This window comes from Neophocaena asiaeorientalis, unplaced genomic scaffold, assembly GCF_003031525.2.
Source record: "Neophocaena asiaeorientalis asiaeorientalis breed wild unplaced genomic scaffold, Neophocaena_asiaeorientalis_V1.1 scaffold197, whole genome shotgun sequence".
Taxonomy (NCBI): Eukaryota; Metazoa; Chordata; class Mammalia; order Artiodactyla; family Phocoenidae; genus Neophocaena; species Neophocaena asiaeorientalis.
In genome coordinates this window covers 3197798-3211048 of record NW_020174703.1, presented here as the reverse complement: position 1 = coordinate 3211048, position 13251 = coordinate 3197798, and the positions used below count along the sequence as shown (strand labels likewise).

General features: G+C 34.6%; 1 protein-coding gene across 2 annotated transcripts in view; it reads right to left on the bottom strand.

The window, feature by feature from the left end:
• Positions 1–13251, bottom strand: part of EPHA6 (EPH receptor A6) — an 848766-nt gene that overhangs the window by 281661 nt on the left and 553854 nt on the right. The window contains exons 7-8 of one of the 2 annotated variants that reach the window (XM_024759215.1): positions 1216–1263; positions 660–825 (exon numbers count right to left, since the gene is read on the bottom strand). In XM_024759215.1, coding sequence (XP_024614983.1) covers positions 660–825; positions 1216–1263 — 214 coding nt within the window. The remainder of the gene's footprint in view (positions 1–659; positions 826–1215; positions 1264–13251) is intronic. The other variant, XM_024759217.1, reaches the window with a different exon arrangement.

The window sequence follows — 13251 nt, the reverse complement described above, 5'->3', positions numbered from 1 at the left end:
GTATTTAGATATTTTTCCATCAAAGTACATAGCAAAAGCCACCTATATCATCCTTAAAAAGATAGCAATGTGATGGATTTCTAAAATTGAAAAAATAATTCAATGGTAGAACTGGGTTTAGAATGAACATGACATTTAATGCTATGTTACATGACTTTGGAATGCCTCACTCCCCTCTTCTCCCATTTTAGTTTTCAATATGTTGACGCTATGAAATTAATTTGAGTTTCTAATCAAGCCCATGCATCTAATATTTAAACTTATAATGTGCATTTCAGGGGAGTTTGTCTCCTGACCACTGTTTTTATTGACCTAATATAACAAGCCAAAGCTGCATAATTTTGAAATAACTGCTAAAGTCATTTGCTCATGGCTTTACTCTCTTCCAAGTATTCATTAGTATCACATTATGATGCCAAGACTGGCGGACAATTAGGCTAACACCACCCAGTGAGACTCTCTATGTTGTGGCCTGACTGATGAAAATATTTAACGATAGCACCAAAGCATTAACTGAAATGACTGTATGAGTATTTACATGAACAGAATCCTGCATGATGAGACTATTCAAAATTTGGGACATCAGATTTTCAACTATCAGGTCACATTGGAACCACACTAAATTAACATCTTATTTTATATCTTTGTGTGAAACTTACTTTCATCTCCTGTTTCAAACTCAAACTTCTGACTGTATCCACTGTACCCTGTTGCAGTCCTCACTCGGATATGAAAAATGTACTTGGTGGCTGGTTTGAGACCTGTGATGATGGCACTGGGGGCCTTGGACCTCGTGGAGGAATAGGAGAGCTGCTGCTCATGGTCCTGGAGACAGAAGAGAAGAGAAGGGGAGTGAAGCAGGGTTATTTTCCTTTACCTTGACACACTGTAAAGTCAAGCTGAGGAATTCTGCTCTCTCAAAAATACTGATTAAGAACTGGTGCAAGCATGGTTTTCCATAATTTAGTGCTTCGTTTTTCATCAATTATAATGCATATGATATGGTCTTGATTTGGAAACTTTTTAAGAAAGATGATGATCTTGTATTTTTGGTGATTTGGATTTCTGGCCCGACTCTAAGGAATGGTGGTGGCGTGGAGAGCATGTTTACACAGAATGGCAGCTGCATCTTGAATAAAATGGGCACATCAGATCAGACCGGGCCAGCAGCAAGCAAGGAGCAAGGGTGGGAGAATTCAAGTACCCGCTACTCACTTCTACCCGCAGGTAGTGCCAAAATGCCGGCGCTATCCGTGGGTAGACCTGTAGGTGAAAGGAAAAATAAATTAATTGTTTTTTTAAAGTTTGCGATCTTTTATCCCGAGTCAACTGCATTGTTCTGAAACTCAGTGATTCCCCAGTAGTAACACTGAAGTTGAAGCAACTTAAGACATAAAATGATGAAAATTTTCCTTTGAGGGAGAGTTGACTCCTCTGCAAAATACCACAGTTTACTTTGTAAAGATGTACGAGATACATAATGATTGTGAGGTAGATTTTTTTTTAATCGAAAACAAATTTATGGTTACCAAAGGGAAAAGGTGGGGCGGGGGAGAGGGATAAATCAGGAGTTTGGGATTAACATATATGCACTACTATATATGATAGATAACTAACAAGGACCTACTATATAGCACAGGGAACTCTACTCAATATTCTGTGATAACTTTTATGAGAAAAAAAACCTAGAAAAGAATGAATATATGTATAACTGAATCACTTAGCTGAACACCTGAAACTAACACACATTGTAAATCAATTACACTCCAATAAATTTTTTCTTAAATACAAAAAAAAAAAACAAAACAGTACATACTTCTTATTTTCAAAGAACCCTCTGGGAGTATATGTTTCAACTGTGTTGACTTCTTGCTCTTATTTAATGCAGCCAGCAGACCCTGGGCTTGTGTCGCACCATGAAGCCTTTGTCCGGTTTGCTGTTTTTATTTTTTATTTATTTGTTTTTTAACATCTTTATTGGAGTATAATTGCTTTACAATGGTGTGTTAGTTTCTGCTTTATAACAAAGTGAATCAACTGTACATATACATATATCCCCATATTTCCTCCCTCTTGCGTCTCCCGCCCACCCTCCCTATCCCACCCCTCTAGATGGTCACAAAGCAGCGAGCTGATCTCCCTGTGCTATGCGGCTGCTTCCCACTAGCTATCTATTTTACATTTGGTAGCGTATATATGTCCACGCCGCTCTCTTACTTCTTCCCAGTTTACTCTTCCCCCTCCCTGTGAGGTAGATTTTAAAATGGTCTGCCTGTGAGGGAGCATCAAAGACACAGCACAGTATGAAAGACAGCACACCTCAGAAATCAGCAGGACTGGAGGCTTGGTTCCCAGTCACCCGTGGTTAACTGCCAAACTACCTCTTCTCACTAACAGGAACCACAACTGACTGAATGCCCTCGTCATTCAGGGTCTTTTAAGTGGGCTGTCTTGTCCACCACCTCAGAACAATTTACTTGTGCCTTTAAGAGACTGTCCACAATATGCTGGTAGTGGGAACACATTAAAGTCAATACTGTTTTTGTATAGTGTTATTGTTCAATAACTTTATAATGGTGTTCTAGTACGGTATCTGAAAAAAAATATTTTTGTATGAACAACTCTTCTAAATTCATAGGTCAAATTAGGCTACCAGGCTCTTGAGTTAATTCTCCACTATTCTCATTATAAAATATCTAAAGATAGAGATTCTCAGAGATGGAAGTAACTTTCAAGATCATTAATTAAGTCACTCATTTGATGCTTAAATTCGATCTATAATATTCCCATCAAGATTTCATTTAGGCTTTGCCTGAAAATATCTGTTGTTCAGGAGACCTTCCAGGCAAACGAAGTAACCTACATACATGCAGAATGTATCAAACTGCATTTAATGTCTGGTGATGCTATAAGATTTAGAACTATGAAAATCATTTTCCTTAAGCTACTTTTGAGAAAAAAAAATCCTTAAAGATCATTTTAAAACTTTATGGCCTTGTTTGTCAGAACTTTGTATGCTACATGGTTATTCTCTGTCTAGCTGAGGAATTGAATTTGTCATCTATACCCCAAATACAACTGTTTATTAAACACAAAGTACAAAGAAAAATGAGTTAACAATAGCAACATTTTAAATAAAAAAGACAAAACAGATAAATTGTAACTTATATGTATCCCTAGGTCATTTCCAGATTAGAAGTAAATAAATATCTGCCTGTTATAAAATCCAAGAAAATAAATTCTATAAAATCATTGGTGGCAGTAATTATCTGCTAAGGGCCTAAAGAAGAAGCTTTCTAAGATGAAGGCCTTTATAATTAGACGGTTTAACACCCATATTGTGGAGAAAGAAAGTTTGTGTTCTATTGGAAGAGATAATACTGTTTCTGGTAGAAATTTGTAAAAACTTTTGGATTGTTCATTCTTACATAGAAGAGGAGAATATTCCACCTCTCACAGAATTTTCTGCAACATTAGAGTTATGGGGTATTCTGAGTAGCATTGCACAGTATGAAATTATGATTGAGAGAATTTTAAAATCCTGAAAAAAAGAATTTAGTCTTATCCTTAAAGAGAGGAGATACAGATTGAAAAATTTACTTAGAATGGCACCATAATAATTACACATTATGTCTTTGCTGCTTCACAAAAACATAGCTAAATAGTAATTTATTACTCAGTAAAGTTACAGGGAGCAAAGGACTCCTTTTGCAAATAGCTTTTAGCATGTTTGCTGTTATACAGAAGTGTATCTGTAGCTATATCCCTGAAATAAAAATCATTAAGTAGGAAGTATGCTTACATGGTTCCTCAGCCTACAACACAGCAGTGTGGGGGTAGCTACCTCGCCTCACACCTTGCCTCCTCGGAGCATGCCAAGAAAGAGAGCTCAGAGAACAGTCATGCGAGTTCCTCCTTCCAGTGCATATCAGCCCCCTCTCCTCCTGGTGTTTCCAAGCTCTTGGGAAACTAAGTTAGCACTTACCCATGAAAAGCATAGGGCACTTACTGTCCCAGAACTTTGGCTAATTGCCTTTCTCCTGACACATCAACTCCAGTTCAAAGTAGCTGTCACCAGATAGAGACAGTGCTTTGCTGCAGAGCCATCGAGATCTCTTTATTCATCCATGGGGGCTCAATTCTGAACATGCTTGAATAGGGTATGTGTGAGAGTTTTTCTAGAGTTTGTACCATATGGAATTGCTATTTGTATAAAACCTATGTCTTCAACTTTCCTAGGTAATACATTCCATTGTTCATAAAACTATCTTATAAGTTTTTTACCCTTGCTAAATCCATAATAAAATCTTCTCATTCTTAATATTATTCACTTTAGTACTTTCTTTTTTTTCTTGATCAAGCTTTCCAGAGGCTTGAACCAACTTTTGGCTTTATCTCTCTATTGTTTCTTTGTTTTCTATTTCATTTAATACCTGCTCTTACTATAAATTATTTTCTTTCTTCTTTTTTTGTGTTAATTATATTGTCTTCTAACTTTTTACATTTCATGCTTAACTCACTAATTGTCAATACACCTTTTCAAATACAATTTAAGTCTACAAATTTCACTCTAAGTACTGCACTATTGTACTTCATAAGTTTTCATGATATATTATCAACCAGTTCTGAGTATTTACTAATTTCCATAAATACACTATTTTTTTTAGTCTTTGTGCAGATCCAGGATTATTCACACTTTTAAGGGTCAAAACAGGTTGTCAGGCAGTAAATAAATGGCATAAAGTGAAGCTCCAAAGGCATAATCCCATGGGTTGCAAAGTACACTGGACTGTGGATAGGAGAGCACTGGCAGTCTTCTGTACTGAGAAGCATTAGCTCATTGGCTGAACGTGAAACAGTTTTTGCACTACTTCCCCTTGGATAAGCATAAATAATAATATCAATCATGGGACAAATCATTTAGTAGCAATGCATTTTAATGTACTGTTATGTATATCATTTCCTAAAATAAACATATATAAAATTTCTATTTTATATATTTGTATTCACATATACTGAAAACATAGTTCAGAACTACAGTGTGAACACAGAGCATTCACTGTCAAACAATATGCATGTATTACTCTCTAGAGATATAGACTTTTATTTAAGGTTCTCTTCTCAAGGGCAGAGTCTGCAGCTTAGTCTCAGGAATTGCCCCATCCCAGCTGCTGAGGATCTAGGTTTTCCTGGGAGTCTAATCTTATTGTTACATTGAACCTTTCATTTGCTTAAAATACTGACTCTATGTTTTATCTCTATAGATGTCAACTCTTCATGGTCACTAACAGGGATGTTCTTACTAGAGTCTGGACCCTCTTAGCATTCAATCTGAAAACTAACTTAGTTAAAAGAAATAGGCTCAGGTGTCCAGTCACTATGGCTGCATCTTTCTACAACCAGAGGTAACATGGTCTGTTATCAACAGAAGGCAGCATGTAAAGAATTCTGGTTTAGAATTCTCCTGTCTTGGCTCGATTTTGGTTCTGCTTCTATTATGTACTTTGGTAAGTCACCTTCAAGACTTTGATTTGCTCATACAGAAAATTCATTCATTGCACCGACATTCACTGAATGCTCTCTATGGGTATGGTTTTAGGGCTCTATAGTAGATCTGGCTTACATAATCACCAAAGTTCTACCTAAGCAATTATATTCTATAATTTTTGTATGTTAGAAATACAAGTCCACTCTCTTCTGCTGTGACTGATTCTCATCACGCCTCATCTTAATCTCTTGAGTTTACCGTCCCACTTATGGAAGTAGATGCAATAGGCCCACAAAGTGGTCATCTTTCAGCTGGTTTGCTTTCTCTTAAAGTCTTTGGGTCTAGGGGGTTTTCTGTAATATGTTACCACATTGTTGTATTTTTTAAAAATGTTAAACTAATTGGATTACATATGTGATTAAAAATTATGTTGTAGAGTTTTTTTGTACAGATATATAGATCTAAATATATATCAGCAATCACAAGATAACAACCATGATTTATGCAGTGCTTTACAATTTGCAAGGTGTTTTCACACACATTCTTTATGTAGTACTCATAATAATCTTGTGAAGCAATAAGAACTGGTAATATTTTTAGTCTCACTTAGCATATGATGAAATTGGTGCAGAAAGAATAAGTAACTTACCAAAGCACGTCACATAACTAGTCAATGGCTTCTGTTAAAGTTGTGCTTTTTCACTATCCAATTTAGGCAGATATGTGCAGGGCAAAAATGCTTATAAATTAGACTTTGTGCCAAGGTTATTTTTTTCACACTTTATGTTCTTGATTATCTGATCACTAGAAATAACTTCAAATTTAAGACAAACTGTGAACCAGATAGTAATGATTTGATGGCATTAGAATACTTTTATATAAATAGTTCCTCATTGGTAGAAACAATTTTCAACATTGAAAATTTCAAAGATAAAATTATTTTCTACTAAGGTTAACACATCCAATCATTCTGCCTTTATTTTTTTTCTATTTTGATATTATGTCATACAGACAGATTCCAGGAAATTCCAAGGGGCTTATAATTCACCCAATCTTCCAAGGAACATAAAATATTCGTGTTTGGGGCTTCAGAATAGAATTTTTTTGATAAGGTCCAGGAGATTCTTCTAGAATATTTTATGCACGATGGTACTCTACATGGCTTTATTCACAGAACAGTACTAAGAGGACAGACTAAAAGCATTGTTGGATTTTCCTTTATCCTTTCAAGTAAGTCATGCCAAGTTTAAGTCATCAGGAGTAGGTAAAAGTGCTATTAAAAGTTAGCATTCTACTACCACAATCGTTATTTTTTAATTAGCAATGTCCTAATTAAGCCAATGGTAAAGCTCCTGTTCTACTGGCTAGGAGATTGAAGCTATAGAGTCCTAAGAAAAGAAAAAAGTGGATATTAATAGCTCTGCTAGGGGTCATCTAAGTCATTTTTTGTCTCTTTTCTCTTTCCATTTTTTTTTTTTTTTTTTTTTTGCGGTATGCGGGCCTCTCACCGTTGTGGCCTCTCCCGTTGCGGAGCACAGGCTCCAGACGCGCAGGCCCAGCGGCCATGGCTCACGGGCCCAGCCGCTCCGCGGCACGTGGGATCCTCCCGGGCCAGGGCACGAACTCGTGTCCCCCGCATCGGCAGGCAGACGCCCAACCACTGCGCCACCAGGGAAGCCCTCTCTTTCCATTTTTGTGTCTGTCTTTCTTACCCTGCCTCTCTGTCACACATACAAACACACACACACACAAACACACATTCATCAAACAATTCATGACAGAAGACTGAGTTTTTGCGGTATGCGGGCCTCTCACCGTTGTGGCCTCTCCCGTTGCGGAGCACAGGCTCCAGACGCGCAGGCCCAGCGGCCATGGCTCACGGGCCCAGCCGCTCCGCGGCACGTGGGATCCTCCCGGGCCAGGGCACGAACTCGTGTCCACCGCATCGGCAGGCAGACGCCCAACCACTGCACCACCAGGGAAGCCCTCTCTTTCCATTTTTGTGTCTGTCTTTCTTACCCTGCCTCTCTGTCACACATACAAACACACACACACACAAACACACATTCATCAAACAATTCATGACAGAAGACTGAGATGTCTCCATAATAATCTCTCAAAACTAAACAAATTAAAACCACATTTAGAACATGATTCATTATCTGCAGAAAGATATTTTCCTTGATAAAGCAAGAATTGCACAGCCTAGAAACAAAGTTTGAAAGGTTATCAAAGAATCCTGTTGCCTAAACAATGGTATTAGCAAACCTGAAAATATTTTACTTGAATGAAAGGAAGTTATTTCACATGACCCTAGGAAAAGGAAAGCTTGTGTACTAGATCCTGCCGGAGTTTAACAATTGCTTTCCAAAGAAGAGAGACAATGAATTTGGTGTATTTTATTTTATAGGTCATTACAATAATGAGCCCTACCTGGGCACAGGTACTTATCATACCCTGGCTGAAAGATTCCTTAAGATTTTTCGTATTTTTACTTTGATGCTGCAATCTCCTGATTACTAATGTGAATTCCCAAGTGCTATAGAAGTAGAAATAAATATATTTGTTCCTGGAAAGGACAGGCTTCCCTAAGATCAATATATGGGCATAGTGCTTTATTCCTCAGTTTGCTTTTGAATTTAATTAGAATGAGTCAATCTCTGAGAGAGTCATGAACTCCTAGTGCACTCCGGTTGTAGGATTGGCAAAATAGAGCATCAGAATGAGCTGTGTGAGCCCAGGAACTGAAGTTATAGCATGTCCATAAAATAGGCATACTTATATAAGAGCTTATAGTCCTAAAAAGTCATCTATTTTCATTCTTGTATCAGTTGCTTTGATTCATCCCAAAGAAGTGTTAATCTATACCTTTTTTTAGAGCTTTTTAGAGAGAGAATCTTACTCTACTCCAGGCAAACTAAGGTACACAGGTTCTTCCTAATTATCTTACTGAAATTTAAAAACAATAGTTTTTTTTAATATGTGGAAAATGTCTCTCCTAATGATTGAGCTATAATAAACCATCATTTTCTCTCTATTAATTATGACTGTCTACCTAGAAATTCGTAGAGGATTAACTGAAAAGATTTAGAACTAATAAATCAGTTAGTTAGCCAACATACAATTATCAGTTGCTTTCCTATACACTAGCAATGACCAGTAAAATTATATTTTAAAATATTCCACATACCATAGCAACAGAAACCTTATAATGCTTAAGTATATGACAAGAAATATGCAAGACCTGTATGAGTAAATCTATAACAGTTTGCTGTATAAAAAAGAAAATCCCTTGTTTTCGTAACTGTAATTCAAAGATCTTTTGTAGAATACTACATAGTAGCAGTAAAAGTAGGAATCTTATTTTTCTTTGTTCTTGAATGGATTAGCTGTTAATGTGGAACTGTTAAATATAATCATGTCTGATTTAGGTTTTTAGTAGATATCTAGGTGAGAACTTTTCTTCCTTTTTCTTACACTGTAATTTTGTTTGTAGTTTGTTTTTAAAATGTGAAATGGATTTTGAATGTTATAAAACAATTTATCTGTATTTGCCAATGTGATTCTATGTTGTTCACCTTAATGTAGTATATACTTGTGAAGAACTATCTTTGCATTCGTAAGATAAACCTTACTTGTTAATACTTGGTTATAATATAGTTCTAAAATTTTTATTGCAATTTTGGATTCAGTTTGATAATATTTCAAATAGAATTTTTATACTTCTCTTTATAAATGATCTTGGCCTAGAGTTTTCTTGATTTTAGCCTTTTTTATTATCAATATCTGGTTATACTATTTGGGTTAAGCTATATTTAAGAGAATATATTATGAAATTTTTCATTTTTTAATGTTCTGCAACAATTGATATAACATGGTAATTACCTGTTCATTGAAACCTTAATTGAAAGACCATTTCAGGGACAGATATTTGACCATCTTTTAAAATTTTTTCATCCTATATTCAGATATTCTTCTTATTCAGTTTTGGTAATCAACAGAAAATTATCCATTACATTTATATAGTACATTTATTGATGTAAATTTACAATTAGGCTTGTCCTATTATTGAAAATCTCTTCCATAAATAACATTTTCCTCCTTCTAGTCAAGCTTGTTTATCAGTCTTCAAAACCACTGGATTTTGATTTTTTAAATCAAATATACTTTTCTTGATTCAGTTTCATTAATTTTTGATTTTACACTTATTCATTCCTTCTTCCTCATCTTTTTAAGGTTTGGATATATATGTAGCTCAATGTCTTTCATTTTAGAATAGTTTATAATTTAAGTCTTTTACCCTTTAATATGTGTTATTTAAGATAATATTTTAAATTTTCAAATAAATAGATATCGGGGTGAGATGGGGGGATTTTTAAAAAATTTTTTTATTTTGTTGCATGATTTTCAAGGAATGATTCAAAGAATGAAGGAATAATTTTATACTACCTGACTCCTTCCTCTAGTTATTTTAATGCGTATCAATATATATCCCTAAGTAGTCAGCAATTTCCTCAAAAATGTGATATATAGTTGCTTCAAAAAACAAAACAAAAAAGCAAAGGAATGCTGGATGCATAGTTAGTGTTTAATACATATCTACTGATTGATATTCACAAAGGAATACCTAGCCATCATTTAACAGCTGGTGCAGCTCTGGTCACATATCATTGGGAACTGGACTACTAGAACTCTTGCTCCAATGTAGGAGCACAAATTGGGAAGGCTTCCAGCTCACACTGATTCTCCTGTGACCAGATCTAAATTAGCCCCACAATCAGGAGAAAATGGGGCTGGTGCCCAACAATGCTGATTGCCCTGGAGATAAAAGCAAGTGAAAATAATTATGCATTTCCTATCCAAAGACACTGAATCCATCATGAAAAATACAGAAAGAGAATTACGTTGAATAACCTCAGCTTTTCTGACTGTTGCCTTCCTGAGTCTAGAACATTGTGCTCTGCCTTGGATTCTACATTTTGACATCCTTAAATAATCATCAGAGTTGGGTTTTGTTGCTGGTAGCCAAAAGAGTTACCTTCTTTTCTCACAATCATTTAAGTACACAAGAGGGAGTTTCTAATTGGGGGAGAGAAGGGGTTAACAAGCTGGTTGGTAGGGTGTTCTAAGTTAGTGGGTAAGCTGTTCTGAATTTTTTTTAAAGTAAAAATTGGCTACTGCTATGACAAAATTACAAATTAAGCATAAGTAAGAAAAATGTAGAAGTAGATATTCTAAGTACACAACTACTTTTTGACTGCACTTTTGGAGAAGTATCATTTAGTATACCACAGCTATAATTTACTATAATCAACTTTTGATTATTCCCAGTAATCCAAAACAGGAGATAACCCTAAATCACTTTTAAACGCATTCATGACTTTTTTTCTTATATTCCTTCCAATGTGTATCTTGTTTCACCTAAAATGAAATTAAATGCACTCCTTGAACATTAAATGTTGAGCAATAGTAGGAGATGGCAGCAAAGTATACCTGATGGGAGCAGTATATTGCTCTAGAATTAAGCATTCATAATTGATTTTCAGAGAACAGATAAGTTACATGTAGATAATTAACTGCTTGAAATTGTGGTTAAATTTACTTTTAGGGAAAATGGCTAGATTATTCCAGTGTGACCTTTACAAAATACTGGTGATAGAATGAGACCAATGGAGTCCTAGTGGCAGTCAGTTTGTCTGTGAAAACTGTGAAGATTATACAATCTCAAAGGGTCAGGCTTGTTGTAAGATAAAAAGCCAAATAACATGTAAAACCCTTTTACAGGCTCCAACAAATGTGTTTAGCATTATTTCTTTCTTTTAGGAGTTATTATCAATAGGTGGTGCATTTAATTTAGGGCAATGATAGACCTATGCCTTGAAGTAATTCTACAGATGCTGTGAGAGGTCTTTCTAAAAATTTTATAAGTGTTTTGCTTGCCTGTTAACCTCTATATTCTCACGGCTTAATGCAGTGTTTCAAGCATATTGTAACCTCTCATAATTGCAATGATACATGATACATCATGATACATTAGCCAAGTATACTGAACAAATAAATTAATGAATTAATTGCGCTATATGTTTAGCTTTTAAATTATACATATTGTTATAGCAATTTAAAATTAGTGTGCATAAATGAATGATAATTCAAATGAGAGATGAGAAAAATTGTTTTGCTGGCTTATGGTACTTCCATAATCAAAATGCAATAATATTATGTCATTATAGCTGGCTTGTTTTCTTCAGAACATTGTGGAGAACAGCCAAGATTCTACTTGTCAAAAGATACTTTGCAAAACGATATGCTTGAAAAACCTAAGATTTGTGCTGAAATATCTTTTAATACATATATATTTTAATATTTATTCAATTTTAACTTTCCCATCTGTCTTTGTGTAACCTACCTTATTGCAGATGGGATATAGATTTTTCCTCCATGCTCTATTACTCTATAAATATTTATAATGGTGTTCAAGTAGAAATTCAATGTTTAAAGCTTGATACCTGTCTCTGAAGAAAATGTCTCCATCCCAAAATTCCTTAATGATTTTCTTAAAAGTATGTCATAGACAAACAACAACTTTAAATTTATCATTCATTTTTAAGGTTTTGGGTAATTTATAAGAATTTTAAAACCATGTGTAAATTTGGTGACAAGACTAATAACATACAGATAGAAAAAGGAGGGAACATATGTAGAACAAAACATTTTTAAAATTCATATTTACTGAAGTATTGAGGATGAATAAAATTATTTATCTAAAAAGGGAGAAATGAAAAGGAAATTATAATCACTATAAGAATATTTGAGGATTACACTTAGTTTAGACATTTTTTAGAAAAGTTTACAAATTACTGCTGATGTTAGTAATTTAGGTCAAGTACTAAAATAGCTATAGAAAAGGCTAGTTAAAAAACAACTTTTATCATAAAATTAGGTTGTTATCAATAAATGCCACTGAGAGGAAAAAAACCACACTAAACATCTTTGGAAACATTACTACACATATGTTGACTTCTTCAAATATAAATGGTATTCCAAATGTCAAACTGAATGTTTTCAAAGTTAAACCATTGGAAGAACATGCCTGAATGGAGTGGCATAAAGCTAGAAAGGTAACACATGCGTGGTACTTTGATTAATTCTTCCTTAATTGTGGAATGTGGATTAAAAAAATAATAAAGCTGGGAGGTATAACATGTTTTTTAGAAAAGAAAAATATAGAGCAGTTAATTTTTTTCACAACAGTACTAACTGAATTATATGATAGGTAAGAAATATGAAGAATAGTAGAGAAGAAGTCTTTGAAAATGAAATAACTAGACAGTAAATGCAGATGGCTGGCCTCCAAAACTGTTTCTTCATTGCTAGATATTCTGACGGAATTAAAGTGAATAATAAGGAAGGTAAGATTTATAGATAAGAATAATAAAGAAGGCAGAATTTCACTAGAGTGAAATTGCCTTAGAATATGAAAAAAAAAACCGCTTTGTAGAAGTGTCCATGGAAAAACAGTTATCTTCTCTGAGTATCATTAAAGGCTTACATTTGTCCAAATTAGCTGCAAAATATGGTGATACAAGAGCTGCTTCTTGCATTGAAAAGGGGCAGAAATTCATTTAAATGTACAAGCATGAGAATGCCTTAGTCTCATTTAGAATAGGAAGAAAACACTTTCTGAAGATTTATTTTTCATTTTTATCTTTCCCATTTAAATGTATGTTGTTGCCATCGTGAAACTTTAATTTTTTTGTTATATT